At 40.4% G+C, this 16,164-nt stretch overlaps 1 protein-coding gene across 1 annotated transcript in view; it reads right to left on the bottom strand.

Annotated features, from left to right (window-relative positions):
- Positions 1 to 5,894, bottom strand: part of STK32A (serine/threonine kinase 32A) — a 69,410-nt gene extending 63,516 nt beyond the window's left edge. The window contains exons 1-2 of the mRNA XM_054717022.1: positions 5,855 to 5,894; positions 4,863 to 5,014 (exon numbers count right to left, since the gene is read on the bottom strand). Coding sequence (XP_054572997.1) covers positions 4,863 to 4,981 — 119 coding nt within the window. The 5' untranslated portion in view covers positions 4,982 to 5,014; positions 5,855 to 5,894. The remainder of the gene's footprint in view (positions 1 to 4,862; positions 5,015 to 5,854) is intronic.
- Positions 5,895 to 16,164: the final 10,270 nt, after the last annotated feature.

Raw genomic sequence — 16,164 nt, 5'->3', positions numbered from 1 at the left:
TCATGGAGTTTGTATTCTTATGGGGTGTGAAAGACAATAAACAAATTAAACTCGGTTTCCTTCCACAAGATTATGTAAAGGAGTCACAAGCTGTCTATGGAGGATGGCATGGTGTAGCCAGAAGAGCACAGACTCTGATGTCAGGATTCCTAGGTTAAGTCCTGGCTCTGCCACTTCCTAGCTGTGCGACTCTGGGAAAATTACTCAACCTCTCTGAGCTTCCATTTCTTCAAGTGTAAAACAGGAATAATAATCCCTATCAACCTAGATTGTTAGGATGAATACATGAGATAATCTATGTAGAACCCAAAAAGTAGTAGAATGCCATGGATAGGAACACTATTACTATTGCCATTATTATTATTATTATTATCATTATTATTATTATTATTGATGCTGATGCCCTGAGGCTACCGAGTTCTCATAGTCTGTGATTCCCTGAAGAAACACTGGTTTCTGAGTCACAGATGATGGAGGTGTTTTCCCGGGAACCCTTTTACTCAGCTCTGTTCAGCCATCTGGCAGGACCCCCTTTTCACACTCCCAGGACAAGTGGTCCCTTCCACTGAAAACAGGCCATCTCATCTCCTAATTTCCGGAAATGACACATGGACCCTTTCCGCTCACAGGAGCAAGAGAAGCGGGTAAGGAGGGAGCTGGGTTTGGGAGAAAGTGGAGGCCAAGGAGCTGTGTGCAGCTGCAGATTCAATCACAATTAGCAAAAGCCACCTGGGGAACCGGCTGTGCCGGGCATGACTGGGGCCCGTTTGTTTGCAGGCTGTGGGTTGCCAGGGCTTTGTTAGCAGCCCTCAGCGAGGGCCTCGCAGGAAGATTTTATTTGCTTTTCCTGTATGCCAGCCCTGTCGGGCAGCCTTCACTGTATAACCTGGCCTACATCTGACCACTGTGTTCAGAGTGGGGCCAGGTTCGTGGAGGCTGGGAAGATTTGAATTTTAATCAGAATGTTCTTTCACCTTTAACACTGCTGCTCCTAGGCTAGTGAATTTCCTTCCCTAAAACTCTTCAACCCACACATACACACACACTCCCCTTTATACTTTTCATGCCCTTTTCACAGTTCATGTATTTATGTGACATTTTCTTGAAATATGGTTTTATAGATATGAGAGAGGAAGAGAGAGGGAGAGAGAGAGAGAAACATTGATGTGAGAGAGAGACACCAATCAGCTGACTCCTGCACACACCCCGATTCCAAGTCAGGGCACATGCCCAGGTGTGGGCAGCCTGGGCATGTGCCCTGACTGGGAATTGAATCTGTGACCTCTCATTGCATGGAAGGACACTCAACCAACTGAGCCACACTGGCCTGGGCCATGTGCCATTTGACCATGTCAGCCTCTCCTGGGTATTGGAGATGTCAGGCAGGCAGGTCAGGCGCTCTGTTCACTCCTGCTGACACGGCTTCCCCATGGTGTGGGTCCCTCTTACAATTAGGCTGTTGGACTTAGCAAATAAAACCACAAGATGCCCACTTAAATTAGAAATATGAATAATGAATGATCTCCAGTTAAAATATGTTCCGTGCAATCCTTGGGACATATACTATGAATTATTGGTTATTTATCTGAAGTTCAGATGTAACCATACATCCTGTATTTTACCTGGCAACCCTAATTACAGCTTGTCTGTGATGCTCAGTAAATACATACGTGAATGAAGAAGTAAACAGAGTTAATGCATGATCACAAACAGAAAACCGAATGCAGGTATTTTACTGGGAAGTACACAGGAACACCTTAGGGGTGATTATTTCAAGGATTATTGAAAAATTTCTGTTTTTCAATGTGATTTTGTATATTTTTCAATTTGACTGAGATGAGCAGAAAAGGTTTCAAATACCATATATGTATTTATTTATACCTATATAAGCACACACTATCTTAAACAAAATAAACCTGCTTATAAGAGAAACAATTTGTGTTTTCCCTCAGCCTGAAACCCAGAATTTTCTGAACACATCCCTGTGGTAAGGGACATTTTGGGAATACATGAGAAGATTATCGAAAGCAATATTGAGAAGCATATTATGCTTATCAGTAAACTAGAACACACAAAGGGGTACAAGGAGTTCAAAAAATATTGCTGCTCTTTTATTAACTGTACAGTACTTCTTAAGAAAATTGGCTCCTGAAGCTTTGGAAATGTAAAAGCAAGTCCAGTTAAACCCAAGACACAAATCTTGATTAAACTGTACATAATATACTGGGGATGCTTTGATTATTTTTGTTTGATTTGCAGAATGAGGGTGGAAAACCAAGTAAGACAAACATAAGCTCTTATAGAAAATGAGTTCAAAACCCCTCCGCCCCCACCACAACTTCCCATGATGCCTCGTTCCAAGCATCATTCAAATGTACTTTGGGTATTTAATGATGGACATGTTCAGAATGCGTCACCTTAATGGGGCAAGGAAAGGAACTAGAATTTGTAAGATGCTTACTATGTGCTTGGCACTGAGCATAGCACTTTGTCTTGTTTCATTCATATAAAAAACCCAAGTCATACCCATTAACCCTGCGTTAGAACAACGTGATTTAATGATAAAGATTGCTCACAATCACACCTCCAGAAGTATTGCAAGGTCCTTAATAGTTGTGGAAAGAGTGACTTACATTTACTATGCTGTACTTACTAAGGCAGATAGCATTTTTTTAAAAAATACATTTTTATTGATTTAAGAGAGGAAGGGAGAGGAAGAGAGAGATAGAAATATCAATGATGAGAGGGAATCATTGATTGGCTGCCTCCTGCATGCTCCACACTGGGGATCGAGCCCACAATCCAGGCATGTGCCCTTGACTGATATAAAACCTGGGACCCTCCAGTTAGCAGGCTGACACTCTGCCCACTGAGACAAACAGGCTAGGGCCAGACAGCATTTATTAGAAGATCTTTAGTTCAGGGTTTGAGAGACAAAGGTTTTCTGCTGTACCTTGAGGAATGGTACCCCTCCCAGTTTTCAGTTCTGAACGTGGGGCTAGAATCATGGGATGAGAGGTGGGGTGTCTCTTCTCTCTCCTCTCAATGTTAATGGCGCCCAATGTTCCACTGTGAGATTCAGTGTGAGAAGACGGAAGGACAGGGTAGATGTCATGTCATCACCAAGTCAGCACCCACGGAGAACAGAAAGTCATCTGGAATGACACCATGTCAGCAGATAGCAAAGTCTGCAAACTTTGGCTAGCTTAAAGTCTCATAACACCCACCCATGTGGTAGGAAAAAAAAAAACAAGATTAGAATGAAATCAGCCTTACCTACTCAGTGATGAGAGACAAGCAGGAAAGGGGAAAAGGCTAAGTCTGTCTTTATGAAGGGCTCCTGGTCTTAAAAAGAGAAAATTAGTTGAGTGAACTTTTGAAGAAGGAAAATGTGACTTTGGACAAAAAGAGCCTGTGAAGTGAGAGCACTTCCTTATTCTCGGGGTGGAGAGAGACAGAAAAAAGGCAATTTGATGATTGCTGTGGATGGGGAAGAAAGAGCTGCCTCCGTTTAACTCTTTCCACGGCAGCGTTTTCCATGGGCCACTCTAAAATACTGCCTGAATGCATGAGCCTGAGCCAAAATTAGACTCTCCCATGTCTCAGTCGTGCAGAAGCTATAATAGACCTGTTTCCAAGCCACCCGGAACCATCTTCTATTCAATGGCAGTGGGTAGCATTTGAGCAAAGTGCATATTAAGTGAAGTATGTTAATTAAAGATGGAGAGAGACAGGTTTTATGCACTGGTTCCTCCAGAGGAATGTCCCTAAATACACAGTGACATGTCAATTACTTTTCCATTAGTATTTGCTGAATAAAGACCTTTTTCTTGCCTTTGCCGGCAAGTAAGCACTGCTTGGCATGCATATTTAAATGACAGTCCTACGGAATTAGCTTTAAGAATTGGCTCTGAACATAATGGCTGCCTTCAAATGTAGAGCAAGATGAGATGGCCACAGAAAGACCTCCATACATAAGAAAAGAGCAGGAAGTCATAGATAAGGCAAGCCTCGCCATTTTCTAAGCGTGGGGTTGTAATAATGGCTTTGAAAACAGATCACTTAAGGTAGCTCCAACTCTGTTAAAACCTATATGGTGAGAAACACGGCACCTATCCTTGCTTCAAGGAAACCAGCTTTATTGCCAATCATTTGAAAATATGTTTTTATTGATTTTAGAGAGAGCAGAAGGGTGAGGGAGAGGGAGATAGAAACATCTATCTATGAGAGAGAAACATCAATCAGCTGCCTCCTGCATGCCCCTCTCCTGGGGATTGAGCCTGCAACTGGGCATGTGCCTTGACTGGGGATCAAACCAGCGACCTCTCTGTTATTGCCAATCATTTTAAGGGGAAAGCTCTTAGTATTCATTCCTTCAACCTATTTAATTACAATGCTTTTAAAAAATAAAACTTGATCTCAAGGGCAAGAGATAATAAAAACAATTATTTTGTTTCATTATCAAGTCAAAGACACCAAGGAGAACAAAAGTCCTTGAGGAAGATCCTAATAAGGACTTTGCAATAGCACACCTAGAAATCAAGGTACTCTCATACCACAGTATTGGGGATGAAGACAGGAGTATCTCCATTCAGAGGTGCAATAAAACCACTCACCACAGTCCTGGCTCATGTGGCTCAGTTGGTTGGCATCATCCTGTTCACCCAAAGGTTGCTAGCTGGATTCTCTGTCCGGGCATATGCCTGAGTTTCAGGCTCTATCCCCTTTGCCGGGGTGGGAGGTGTGCAGGAGGCAGGAGATCGATGCTTCACTCTCACATCAATGTTTCTCTCTCTCCCTCCCTCTTCTGTTCTCTCTCTTTAAAAATCAATTAAAATGTATATTTAAAAAAACCCACTTACCACAAATTAACCAGGAAAGGGTGCTCCAGACCCTGCATGATCTGCAGTTCTTTGAAGACATTTCTCACTTCATTGCGCTCAACACACTTCTGTTTGTTCATGTATTTCATTGCATACATCTTCTTGGTATCATTCTTCTGAACGATGCAGACCTATTGGGGCAAACCAGAGTGAGAAAGTGATCAGGGAGATGACGGATCATAGTGATGAGCCACAGAACAAGATGCGTTCTTCAGCATGGCTTGGAGGCCTTATCACTTGCAAATACTCTGTTGCTAACGTTGCTACTTAGTTCTGATTTCAGAGTAAAAAATCTTCATTTTCTCCCCATGTACAAGATCAATTCCTAAATCTTTGCTTTCTCAAATGAATTTGCCTGTTTTTGCTTTGGGGACTTTTTTTTAAAAACAGCATTTTGGAGAAAATAGCTGCCTCCTTGTCAGGAAACTTCCCATAGCAAATGACATACTCATTCTGCTTGAGTGACTTAAATGAATGGGCAAAGCTGTCAAGCTAAATGACATTGTGCAAAGAATTTCTGTTTGTACCCATAAGTGGTATAACTAACCAAAAAAGACTTTTCAGAAAGGGCTAACACTAAACACAATGTCCATATTTTTGACGTATTTTTAGAGGCTCATATAATGCCTGATAATGTAGACAGCAATACTTTTAAAATACAAGTTCAATATGAAATATTCTCAAGACACATCTCCACTAAGAAGCTAATAATCAGGGTTTGAATCTAGAAGTTTCTTCCAAAAAATTAAACGGTATATGTATATTTTTCATGATAGGATTCTTAAAAAATAAAAACATGCTACAACTTGGGAAAAAAAGAAATCAGGTGGCATCTTTCCCACATGAAAAGATTTAAAGCTTACATTGATATCTCTGAATTATTCCTGGTGGTCCCAGTAACTCGGTAATCTGAACATTCTTAGATTCTGTTCCCTGAGCTGCATAACCCTATTAATCATTTGGATTCTCACCTTCCCAAAACTGCCTTTCCCAATGGCTCGCAGAATTTCAAAGTGGTCAAAGTTGACTGCAAGACAAACAGAAGAACGTTGTAAGTGATTATCAGTTGTCTTTTAGTAGCTAATAAATAAAGATTGGGCTAAACCAAAGTACCTCGTTTAAAACAAGATTCCAGGCTAGCTTAAAATGCCCATTCATTTATTCAAGAAATATCTCTTGAACATCTATATATATAAAAGCCTAATATGCAAAGTGTCCCCTCAGGAGTTCGACTAGGAGACTGGGAGTTTAATTGCTCGCTATGACATGCGCTGATCACCAGGGGGCAGCACGGAACCAAGGAAGGCCCCAGGCAGCAGCCAGAAGGAAGGCCCCGATTGGCCCTGATCACTGGCCAGGCCTAGGGACCCTACCCGTGCATGAATTTCATACACCAGGCCTCTAGTTATATTATGCTGTAATCACAGTGCTTAGTACTGGAGGATACAGTAATAATAGAGTAGAAATCTAATCTCTATCCATATGGAACCTGTGGTCCTGTAAAGGCTCCACACAGAAAGAAACCCTTAACGATTAAACAGTCACAAAATTAAGTGGACAATTAAAACTGCTGCTGGATGTTAAGCAGGATAAAGTTGTGGGGCTCTAAGAGCATGTACTGGGATTTCACACAGGCGACAAGGTCAGGGGGAGCATCTCTGCCCACAGACGTTTATGGGGAGATCTGGTCCCCTGTGGATCTGGCCCTGCTAAGGATCCGCACTTCAAATATCTTCTTCTCCCTGCCTATTACCCCCACAACCAACCACTCTTTTGTATCTTAATAATTTTTGTTTTCCCAAGTAGAAAACTATTGCACTCTTAAGTTCATAGAATGAGCCAATCCCCAAAGGACATATCTAAGAGATTAGCATGAACATGTAGACAGTCTACTGAATGGTGCTATGAAGTGCAGATGATCTTTTACACCTGCCATTTTAACACTTCAGCGCCGAGAAGTTAAAAGCAGTAGCTATTGTATAGGTGGTGTGGTCTCTTGGGGGCAGTGCTCATGAAATGCTTGGTGATGAGAAAAGCCAAGTATAGATTCTCTTAGGTTACAATTTTTGGTTTCTTGCCTTGATGATTTTGAGGAAACATTCCACGTGTTTCCTGATTTTTGAAATAAGGATTTAGATGAGTAAAATTCCAAATGAGGAATTATAAGAGCTTATTTGGAAAGGGTTGGGAAACACTAAAAGGTACCACTCTTCTTTTTAAAAGATGTATTTCTCTCTCTCTCTCTCTCTCTTTTTAAAAATAATTACATTATCTCTTAAAGAAAGAGAAATAAGTAAGGGGACCTCTAAAGGTTTTTCCAAGCTTTCTGAGGGTCAAGACATTTCTATAATATAACTTATGGGTGAAAAAGGGGCCACATACTAGAACTGACAAGCTGGGGGCAGGGGGGTTGCCGGGGGCTGTATGGCGGGTCTTACAAACTCACAGACCTAAAGTAACCACATAGGATGGTCTGAAAGTAAGACTTTCTAGCCCAGCTCATGTAGCTCAATGGTTGAATGTCGACTTGTAAACCAGGAGGTCATGATTTGATTCCTGGTTAGGGCACATGCCTGGGTTTCAGGCTCAATCTCCCAATCCCAGGTAGGGGGAATTCAGGAGGCAGCTGATTGATGATTCTCTCTCATCACTGATGTTTCTCTCTCCTCCCTCTCCCTTCCTTTCTGAAATCAATAACAATATATTCAAATAAACAAAAAACTTCCGAACTAAAAGCGAGTCATTGTGGGAAATAATATTCTAGGCAGGTAATTTCTTTCACAAAGGTTGATCTTTACCTTATATGAGCCTGTCTATTGTCATTTTTGCATCTGTAATAACGTAACTTTGTAATGTCAGAGTAATCCCCATTTTTCCAGGTCACTCAGGGTACAGCCTCACACCAGAGTATAGACCCCAGTATCCCTCATTGTTATCTTCTCCTGCATACTCTCTCTATATGCTGTAAATGTTAATTGTTAATTATCCTATAACCACCAATGTAAAAGAAGTATGTGTCTATCTGTTTTACTTTTTATCCAGTCTCAGAGATTTCCCCACTTTGCTTTCTCCCTAATCTACCACCAATGGATTTCATGTAACCTCCTTACATCTTCCCCTTTGATTCTGATGTACAAAATAACTGGTAAAACTGCCATTTTTCTGGAGCATTTTGTCAGTCCATTGAGATTTTGCTTCCCAGCAACTGTCGTCAGTTTGGCTCAAGTAAACTCATAAAATTTCACTACAGGTTTGAACATTCCTTACATCAATAGACTTGATCATCACTTTCTCCTCTAAACTCCCAAATGAATTCATTTCTACCACTAAAGCCATTTAATCATGTGAGGCAGCATGTACATTGCAAATAATTCTGGTTTTAGACTCAAAATAGTGAAGTGACTTGATCTGGATAATGTGGCTCAGTTGGTTGGAGCATCATCCTGTGCACCTAAAGGTTATGGGTTCAACTCTTGGTCAGGGCACATACCTAGGTTGGGGGTTCGATCCCCAGTCAGGGTTTGTATGGGAGGCAACTGATCAACGTTTCTCTCTCACATCGATGCTTCCCCCTCCTCTATATCCCTCTCTCTCTCCCTGTCACAAAGCCACACTCAACACTTCAGTGGAAAAGTGGGCAGAATCAACCCACCTGAGTCTGCTCAGTAGCATTCATATAAATTCAATATACACCTTTTTGATGCTGGACCCAGGCTCTTAACCACTATTTTTATAGTTGTTTTAATGTTATTATCATCGCACATCTACCTATCCCAGAGACGGAATCAGGGGGAACAAGGTGGAATTTCTTCACCTCTCCTTTTAGAATCAGATGAGCCAGGTCAGGTTTTTCTGAGTCTTTCTCTAACACAAACATGCTGATTGTGGAATCCAGGGCTGATGTTTTGATTTCCTTTGCTTTACTTCTCATACCATCTCCCCAGTCTCAACATTCTGCACAATAAACAGGGTTGAAGGAAAGAAAAGGGGAAACCCTCCTTACAGTTTATTGTAACACTCAGACACTTGAAATTTGGAAGAAGAGCATTCTAGAAGATAAAGCAGATACAATATGGTGGTTAAGAGCATGAAACTCTGGGTTTGGGTTCTGGCCAGACTACCTACTAGCTATGAACTTGAAGTAAATTATTTAAGCTTTCTGAGTTTCCGTTTCTTCCTATGAAAAATGTTGGTCATATATAGTATCCCTCCTAAGGTTATTATGAGGAATAGGTGAAATAAGACATATCAAAGGTTCTTAATTAGGTATTTTGGGGAGAGAATAAGAACTCAATAAATGTGCCACTATTATTGCTGGAATTTTTTGTAATCGTTACTATGTGAGTCATCTTAATATCAGCCCAGAATATCATTTGCCAAAACATTAGGCTAAATGATGTTGGGACTTCACACAGGACAGATTGCCAAGAATGTCACTTCCCTGAAGACATTCACTGGCCAGCCATGTTTATCTCTATATCTACATTTCCTGGAACCCCTTGGGCATGTAGGTGGTAAACCCTTGTTACGTGGAAGAAGGAGGCAATAAAGTACCATCAGCAAAGTTTCACAAAATATAAAGCTTTGGAGAAAAAATTTAAAGATAGTTTTTTCCATGTTGACTTCCTAGCATATCATCATTTATAACAGGTACTTCCTAAGAAAGGTCGTACCAACAACTTACTATCAAAAGGCTTCTTAATGTGCTACGCAATAAAGTGGGCTTCCATTGGAATGTTATTATGATACGACAACTTCAGATTCATCTGGAGAAAATGGATTTATACCTTATAAACCTCAAGGACTGACTGACTTTCTGAGCTCAGAAGCATGGAGAGCTGCCATTCTCCACCCCACCAACTTCACCGTGACCAACGGTCCTAAGGGAGGACATGGATGAAAAACCCCAGGAACTGCAGGTAATTAACAGCAAGAGTCAGAGGACATTTGCTCTGTCAGCACTGCATCGTCTTTGAACAAAAATCACTGTATCATCCTAAGCAACACAAAGGAACTGACATTAAATGACAGTCTTCCATACACCTTGTCCAAATGAAGAGGGAATCAGTGACTCTGCTATGTCCCGTCACTTTGCCCATTTTTAAGGAAAAGGACAGAAATAAAGGCTTTCCTTACAAATATAATCCTTCCGGTGAATTTTATAGTTTTCCATTAATTAGATGAATGAATGAATGTTTGGTCATCATGCTGCATTCCCAATGGAGGCCTTTACAAGGAAAGGCTCGCTTATGCCCTTAATAAGACAGTCACAGTAAGAGGGGGAAGAAGCTAGTCACTTCTCCAGAAGCCACAGCTTTGCTAGTGAGTCAAATCAACAAATATTCATTGATCATCTGTGTGCCCAGGACTCTGCTAGGCACTGATGATAAAACAAAAGGAGCCCTGGCTGGTGTGGCTCAGTTGGTTGGGCGTCATCGCGTGCACTGAAAGATTGCCTGTTCCATTCCCAGTCAGGGCACATGCTCAGGTTGTGGGCTTGATCCCTGGAAGGGGGCATGCAGGAAGCAACCAATTGATGCTTTGCTCTCACATAGATATTTCTCTCTCTCTCTCTCTCTCTCTCTCTCTCTCTCTCTCTCTCTCTTTCAAAATTAAGTAAATAAATAAAAAATAAATAAGAAAACAAAAGGAGCCCTAACCAGTTTGGCTCAGTGGATAGAGGGTTGGCCTGCGGACTCAAGGGTCCCAGGTTCGATTTTGATCAAGGGCACGTACGTTGGTTGGGGGCACATCCCCAGTAGGGTGTGTACAGGAGGCAGCTGATCGATGTTTCTCTCTCATCGATGTTTTTAACTCTCTATCCCTCTCCCTTTCTCTCTGTAAAAAAATCAATAAAATATATTTTTAAAAAAAGAAAACAAAAGGAGCTTGGGACTAAGTCACATCCTCAGAAAACTGAGTGTGACTCATTCAGCAGTATTTGTGAGAACTAGCTAATCAAATACACCATACCTCATTTTAACTTATTTTATTTTGCTATAGTGTGTAGTGTATGTATCTTTGGAATCAATCTTTCCTTTTTCTGGAAGTAGAGAATTAGATAAGTATAAGTAAATAGGTACATGGGCAAATAAAGCAGACAAATAACAGCCACAGACTATTACTATTTGGTATAGAAAGAGGCTCTCTGGACCTTCAGAGATGGGAAAGAATATTGCGCCATGAACATTTTGCTTCTTGGTTTTTGATGGAGATTGAAAGCTTTGATGAAAGATAAATATTATTTGGGTCAGACAGAATTGCATTAGAATCCTAGCTCTGCTGTTTACAAGATAAATAAAATTAGAACTTTACCTGACCTTTCTGAGCTTCAATTTCTTGTTCTCAATGAAGATTATTTTTATATAAAACTAATATACTTTTGGTAGACAAAAAATACAGAAAAGTAAGAAGAAAAACAAAATTATTGAAAGATAACAATAGTTAATATTTTGATTAAATTTTCTGTCTTTTTAATGTTCTTATTTTTACCAAAGTTCTATATATCTATCAATGTTTATATACAGCTTAGAATCAAATAGTTTTTAAAAGTCTATTATAAAACACTGATATTAGTTCTATGACTCATTTGTCTCGCTTTCCAATCTCTCCAAGAAATGAACACCTTTACTTCTTTTGGTAATAAATTCGGTAGTTTCCACCATATCTTCTAAATAATAAAATTTTACTGTTGTTTCTTTTCAGCTTTAGTTATTACTTATTGAATTTCCATGATAGCAGGCAAGGATTTAGCTCACTTTCCTGGTCGTTTGGGCTTATCCCAACATGCTCCTATCTTTCCAAAATATCGGTATCTGATATAATAGTTTCAATTAGATCAATATTCAAATTATTATGAGTATGGAAATGGTATGTGCAGCTAAGTCGCTCAGCATGATTAGATTCCTCTTCTTGCACAACGTTTTAGTTTCCCTGGAGTCAATAATTGTCTTGTTTATACATGAGCTTATTTTTCTATATCTTTTTTCCTAATTCAAAAGATAGTCTCTATCTGGCCATCCAACAGACAAACTCCAGCCTGGTGGGTGACCATCTGAGGATGTCATGGGGGTGCTCATCCCCAACCATCCCTCCATTGACACCCAGGCTCATGCCATAGACAGAGGGTGGGATGGGCCAGGGTGGCAGCAGGAACAACCAACTTAAACCCCTTCCTGGAGAGGCAGCAGTGTGTGAGCCCGGCTCCAGCCTCTGGGCTATGAGCCATTGTCCCATCAGACCTCACAAACTAATTCAAAGATAAAATTGGTAAGAATTTAGAGACAGTACCTGCAGGTCATAAAGCAAAATGTAAGGCCCTTCTGAACGCACTGTCCTGCCTGACTACATTGGCCCCACAGGGAGGAAACCAGTCCTGGTTCCTGGCTACATGAATTATTAGTTTCTTTCCTTTATATTGATTAATTCCACTTTCTCTAGTATCTGCTCTTTAATAGAAAAATTCCTCCCTTAACATCATTTTCAGCTTTAGCTATTGGCTCATTTCTCTGCTTCTCTTTAGATTAAATGTTTTGAAAGAGTTGACTACATCTGCTGTGTCTATGTCCTCAGCTCCCAAACATTCCTAACTCCCCAACATCTGGCTCATGCTTTCACAACCCCCCTGAGCTGCTTTTGTCAATGTTACCAACATCCTGTAGGTTGCCTAAACCCATAGATAGGTCTCACCTTATGCAACCACACAGGAGCATTCAATGTAAGGGACTGCCCCCTCATTCTTAAAACACCCCTCACTTTTAAATTTCAGGACAGATGTTCTTCCTTCCTCACTGGCTGTTCCTTCTCAATTTCCTTAGATGAATTGCTCTCCTCTGCTTGACTTCTAAATACTAGGGTTCCTCTCCTCTTTTGTTTCCACATTCTCTCCCAAGGAAGACTCACCAATCCCCATGCCTTAATATCATACTCTTCCAGTCATCTCTGGCCATTCAACTCCAGATTCTGACTTGACATCACCATTTAGATGCTGCACAATCATTTTATGCATCCAAACTAGGACTCTTGACTAAACCCAAACATGTCCCAGCCCTTCAGCACCCTCTTTTCTCCATCTCAGAAAATATCACAGCCATCCATCTACCTGACTACTCAAGCAAAAATCTGATTCACTCCTGATTTTGTTTTTTTCCTCTTACCCCATAATCAAACCATTAGTAACTTCCAATTATTGTATATTAAAAATAAATGTTGAATAAACTCTCCATCCACATTGCTATTCGATTGGCCCAAGCATCATTCACATAAATGAATGACTGTCCTCATTAAAGCAGGTCACCTTTGGGTCCCGCCCTCCCCAATTTCAGCTATTTAAGTGATCTACATAGCACGTATTGAAAATTATAATTATAGACCTAAATTTCACCAATCAGAAAATCCCACTCCCCAAAAAAATAAAACAGGGAGAGAAGAGGAAAACCAACATTGGGTAGCTTTTATTTTTTTTATTTGCCATGTAAGGACATTAAAATCTATAATTACGATAATGGTAGTAATAACAGCTAACCTTTATTGAGCAATTCCTATGTGCCAAGTGTATGCCAAACTTTTTTCATGGATAATCTCTTTTTATTCCCACAAAAAAAGTATTTGAGACAGACACTATTATGAGCCTCCTTGTTACAGATGAGAAAACTGGGAATCAGAGAGGCAAATCACATGTCTAAGTTCTCACTATGAAAAAAAATTTATTTCCATAATCCTTAAATACAAAACACTCATACTAAGAAAGGACATAATCTTTAGCTTTATGAGAAGCATATTACCTGGTACATTGTCTGCCTTTTTCTCTTTTCACCACAGACTAAGTGAAATAGCCATTGTTTGGTATTTGTCTACAGAGGGTACCATTGATTTAACCTCTGTGATACTATGGTACTAGTTAAGGTTGGAGGTCAGCTATATCACTTATGATCTACTGGTGAAAAATTATTTAGCTGGCTCACAAGCCCTTTATTATCCCAGTGGTTGGCAGCAAATGGTTGCCCGTAATGCATGTGGGCTTGGCAGGTCTTTTAAGAATATACTTGGAATTTCTCCAGAAAAGCAGCTTCCAGAGCCAGTTGGTGGCATCAGTTTGCATAGCCAGCGCTTCCCTTTTATGAAACACGGTGCCCCAGGGAGTCTGGGGTTTATTGACACCCATTACCGATGCCAAGACCAAGCAATGGGCACCAACAACTTCTCTTCCTGCTGCCTGGACCCCAATTCGTGAATTTGCCCAGAAGTCAGAAATACACTGGCTATTTCTTTAGAACAAGTTGCAAAGTAGAACAGTAGGGCAGGGTGGGGGGATCAACACCCCCAATTGGTGATGCCCCTCAGTTGAATCAATGCTCCTAGTAGGAAATGAATTCTACCTAGTTATATTGCAAATGAATTACAGGTTGTACCCACTTAATCAAACCCAGTCTGTAGGGCTATCAAATAATATATTTTGTCCTCTAATACATTAGATTTATTGGTCCAAGTATTTCCACTGGCTCACAATGATCAACCAAATGATGGTCAGTGAGGAGTGAATTTGTAGTATTGTCATAGCTGTGTATGGCGCCGGGTGGGTGCTGGAATGCTCGGGGTGGGGTTGGAGAATCACTTCCTAGATTGTATAGATGTCTGGCCACTATGCTGCACACCTGAAACTGATGTAGAATGGTGTTGAATGTCGCTTGAAAATTTTTAAAGAAGTTCAGATTAGAAAAAGATTTGAATACAAAAAAAAGATAAAAGAATGAATTTGTTAAGAATCTACAGCAGAGTCAGTCTCCTTGCCTAGTCTCGGAGTTAAGGCTAGAGGGTTATGAATGGGATGGGTACGAGACAGCCCCAACCCATGGATATAAATGTCAGCAGGATGCTTACAGCAGGAGTCAGCACAATACAGCCCATAGGCCAAGTCCAACCTCCATCTACTTTTACATAGCTCATAAACGAAGAATGGCTTTTATATATTTAAATGCTTGGAGAGAAATAAAAATAATATTTTGTGACAAGTGAAAATGATGTGAAATTCCAATTTCAGTGTCTACAAATAAAATGATATTGGCACATAGCCACATTCATCTCTCTGTTTCTTCATTATCTGACTGCTTTCAGGTTACAATGGCAGAGTTGACTAGTTGTGACAGAAATTGTATGAACTGCTAGGCATAAAATATTTACTATTTGTGCCAGTATAGAAAAAGTGTTCCAACCCCACTTTAAATCATTCTCAGAAACTACAAAAAATATAGGCTACTCAAGTATAAAACAAGGTTAATATTACTTATTTTACTAAAAAATGCCTCCAGAAATGAAAGAAGAAATCATTCAGGAGGAAAAAATATAGCCTGTGACACTATTTAATTTTCAAAAATCTATAACCATCAGTTGTGCATTTTTTTTACCACGTAAACTGGCTCAGTGTCCTAGTTTGACAAGAATATTATTGCATGACTGGCTTTCTGTGTGTGTTTCCAAGTGAAATTGCCATTGGTTGTCACATAACAAGGCATAGTTGAAATCACTGTGTATTTATATTTCATAAGACTTGAATTGCAGAAATGATGGTGAACAGGAGTTACTGTAATTAAGTTTGCCAGGGAAAGGCCATACAAGAGAAGTTGGATCTCCTGAAGGCCTTCATCCCCATTCTCATTTATTTTATTTTATTTTATTTTTTAAAATATATTTTATTGATTTTTTACAGAGGGGGAGGGAGAGGAATAGAGAGTTAGAAACATCGATCAGCTGCCTCCTGCACACCCCCTACTGGGGATGTGCCCACAACCAAGGTACATGCCCTTGATCAGAATTGAACCTGAGACCCTTGAGTCCGCAGGCCAACCCTCTATCCACTGAGCCAAACGATTAGGGCCCCCATTCTCATTTAAATCAGTAGGCTTGGCCCTGGCCAGTGACTCAGATAGTTGGAGCATGTCCTGTACACTAACAGGTGGCAGGTTCCATTCCAGATCAGGGCACATATCTAGGTTGTGGGACTGATCCTCGGTTGGGGCTGTAGAGGAGGCAACCAAAGGATGTTTCTCTCACATCTATGTTTCTCTTTTTCTTTCTCTCCCTCTTTCTTTCTCTCTCTCTCAAATCAATAAACAGACAAAACAAACATATTCTCAGATGAGGATTAAAAACAAAAAAGGCAGCCCTGGCCAGTTTTACTCAGTGGTTAGAGCAGATCTAAGGGTTTGGGGCATGGGCATGTACCTGTCAAGGGCATGTACCTCAGTTGCAGGTTCGATCCCCGCCCTGGACAGGTCACATGTCA

The sequence above is a fragment of the Eptesicus fuscus genome, chromosome 6 (assembly GCF_027574615.1).
Source record: "Eptesicus fuscus isolate TK198812 chromosome 6, DD_ASM_mEF_20220401, whole genome shotgun sequence".
NCBI lineage: Eukaryota > Metazoa > Chordata > Mammalia > Chiroptera > Vespertilionidae > Eptesicus > Eptesicus fuscus.
This window is presented reverse-complemented; position numbering and strand designations above follow the sequence as displayed.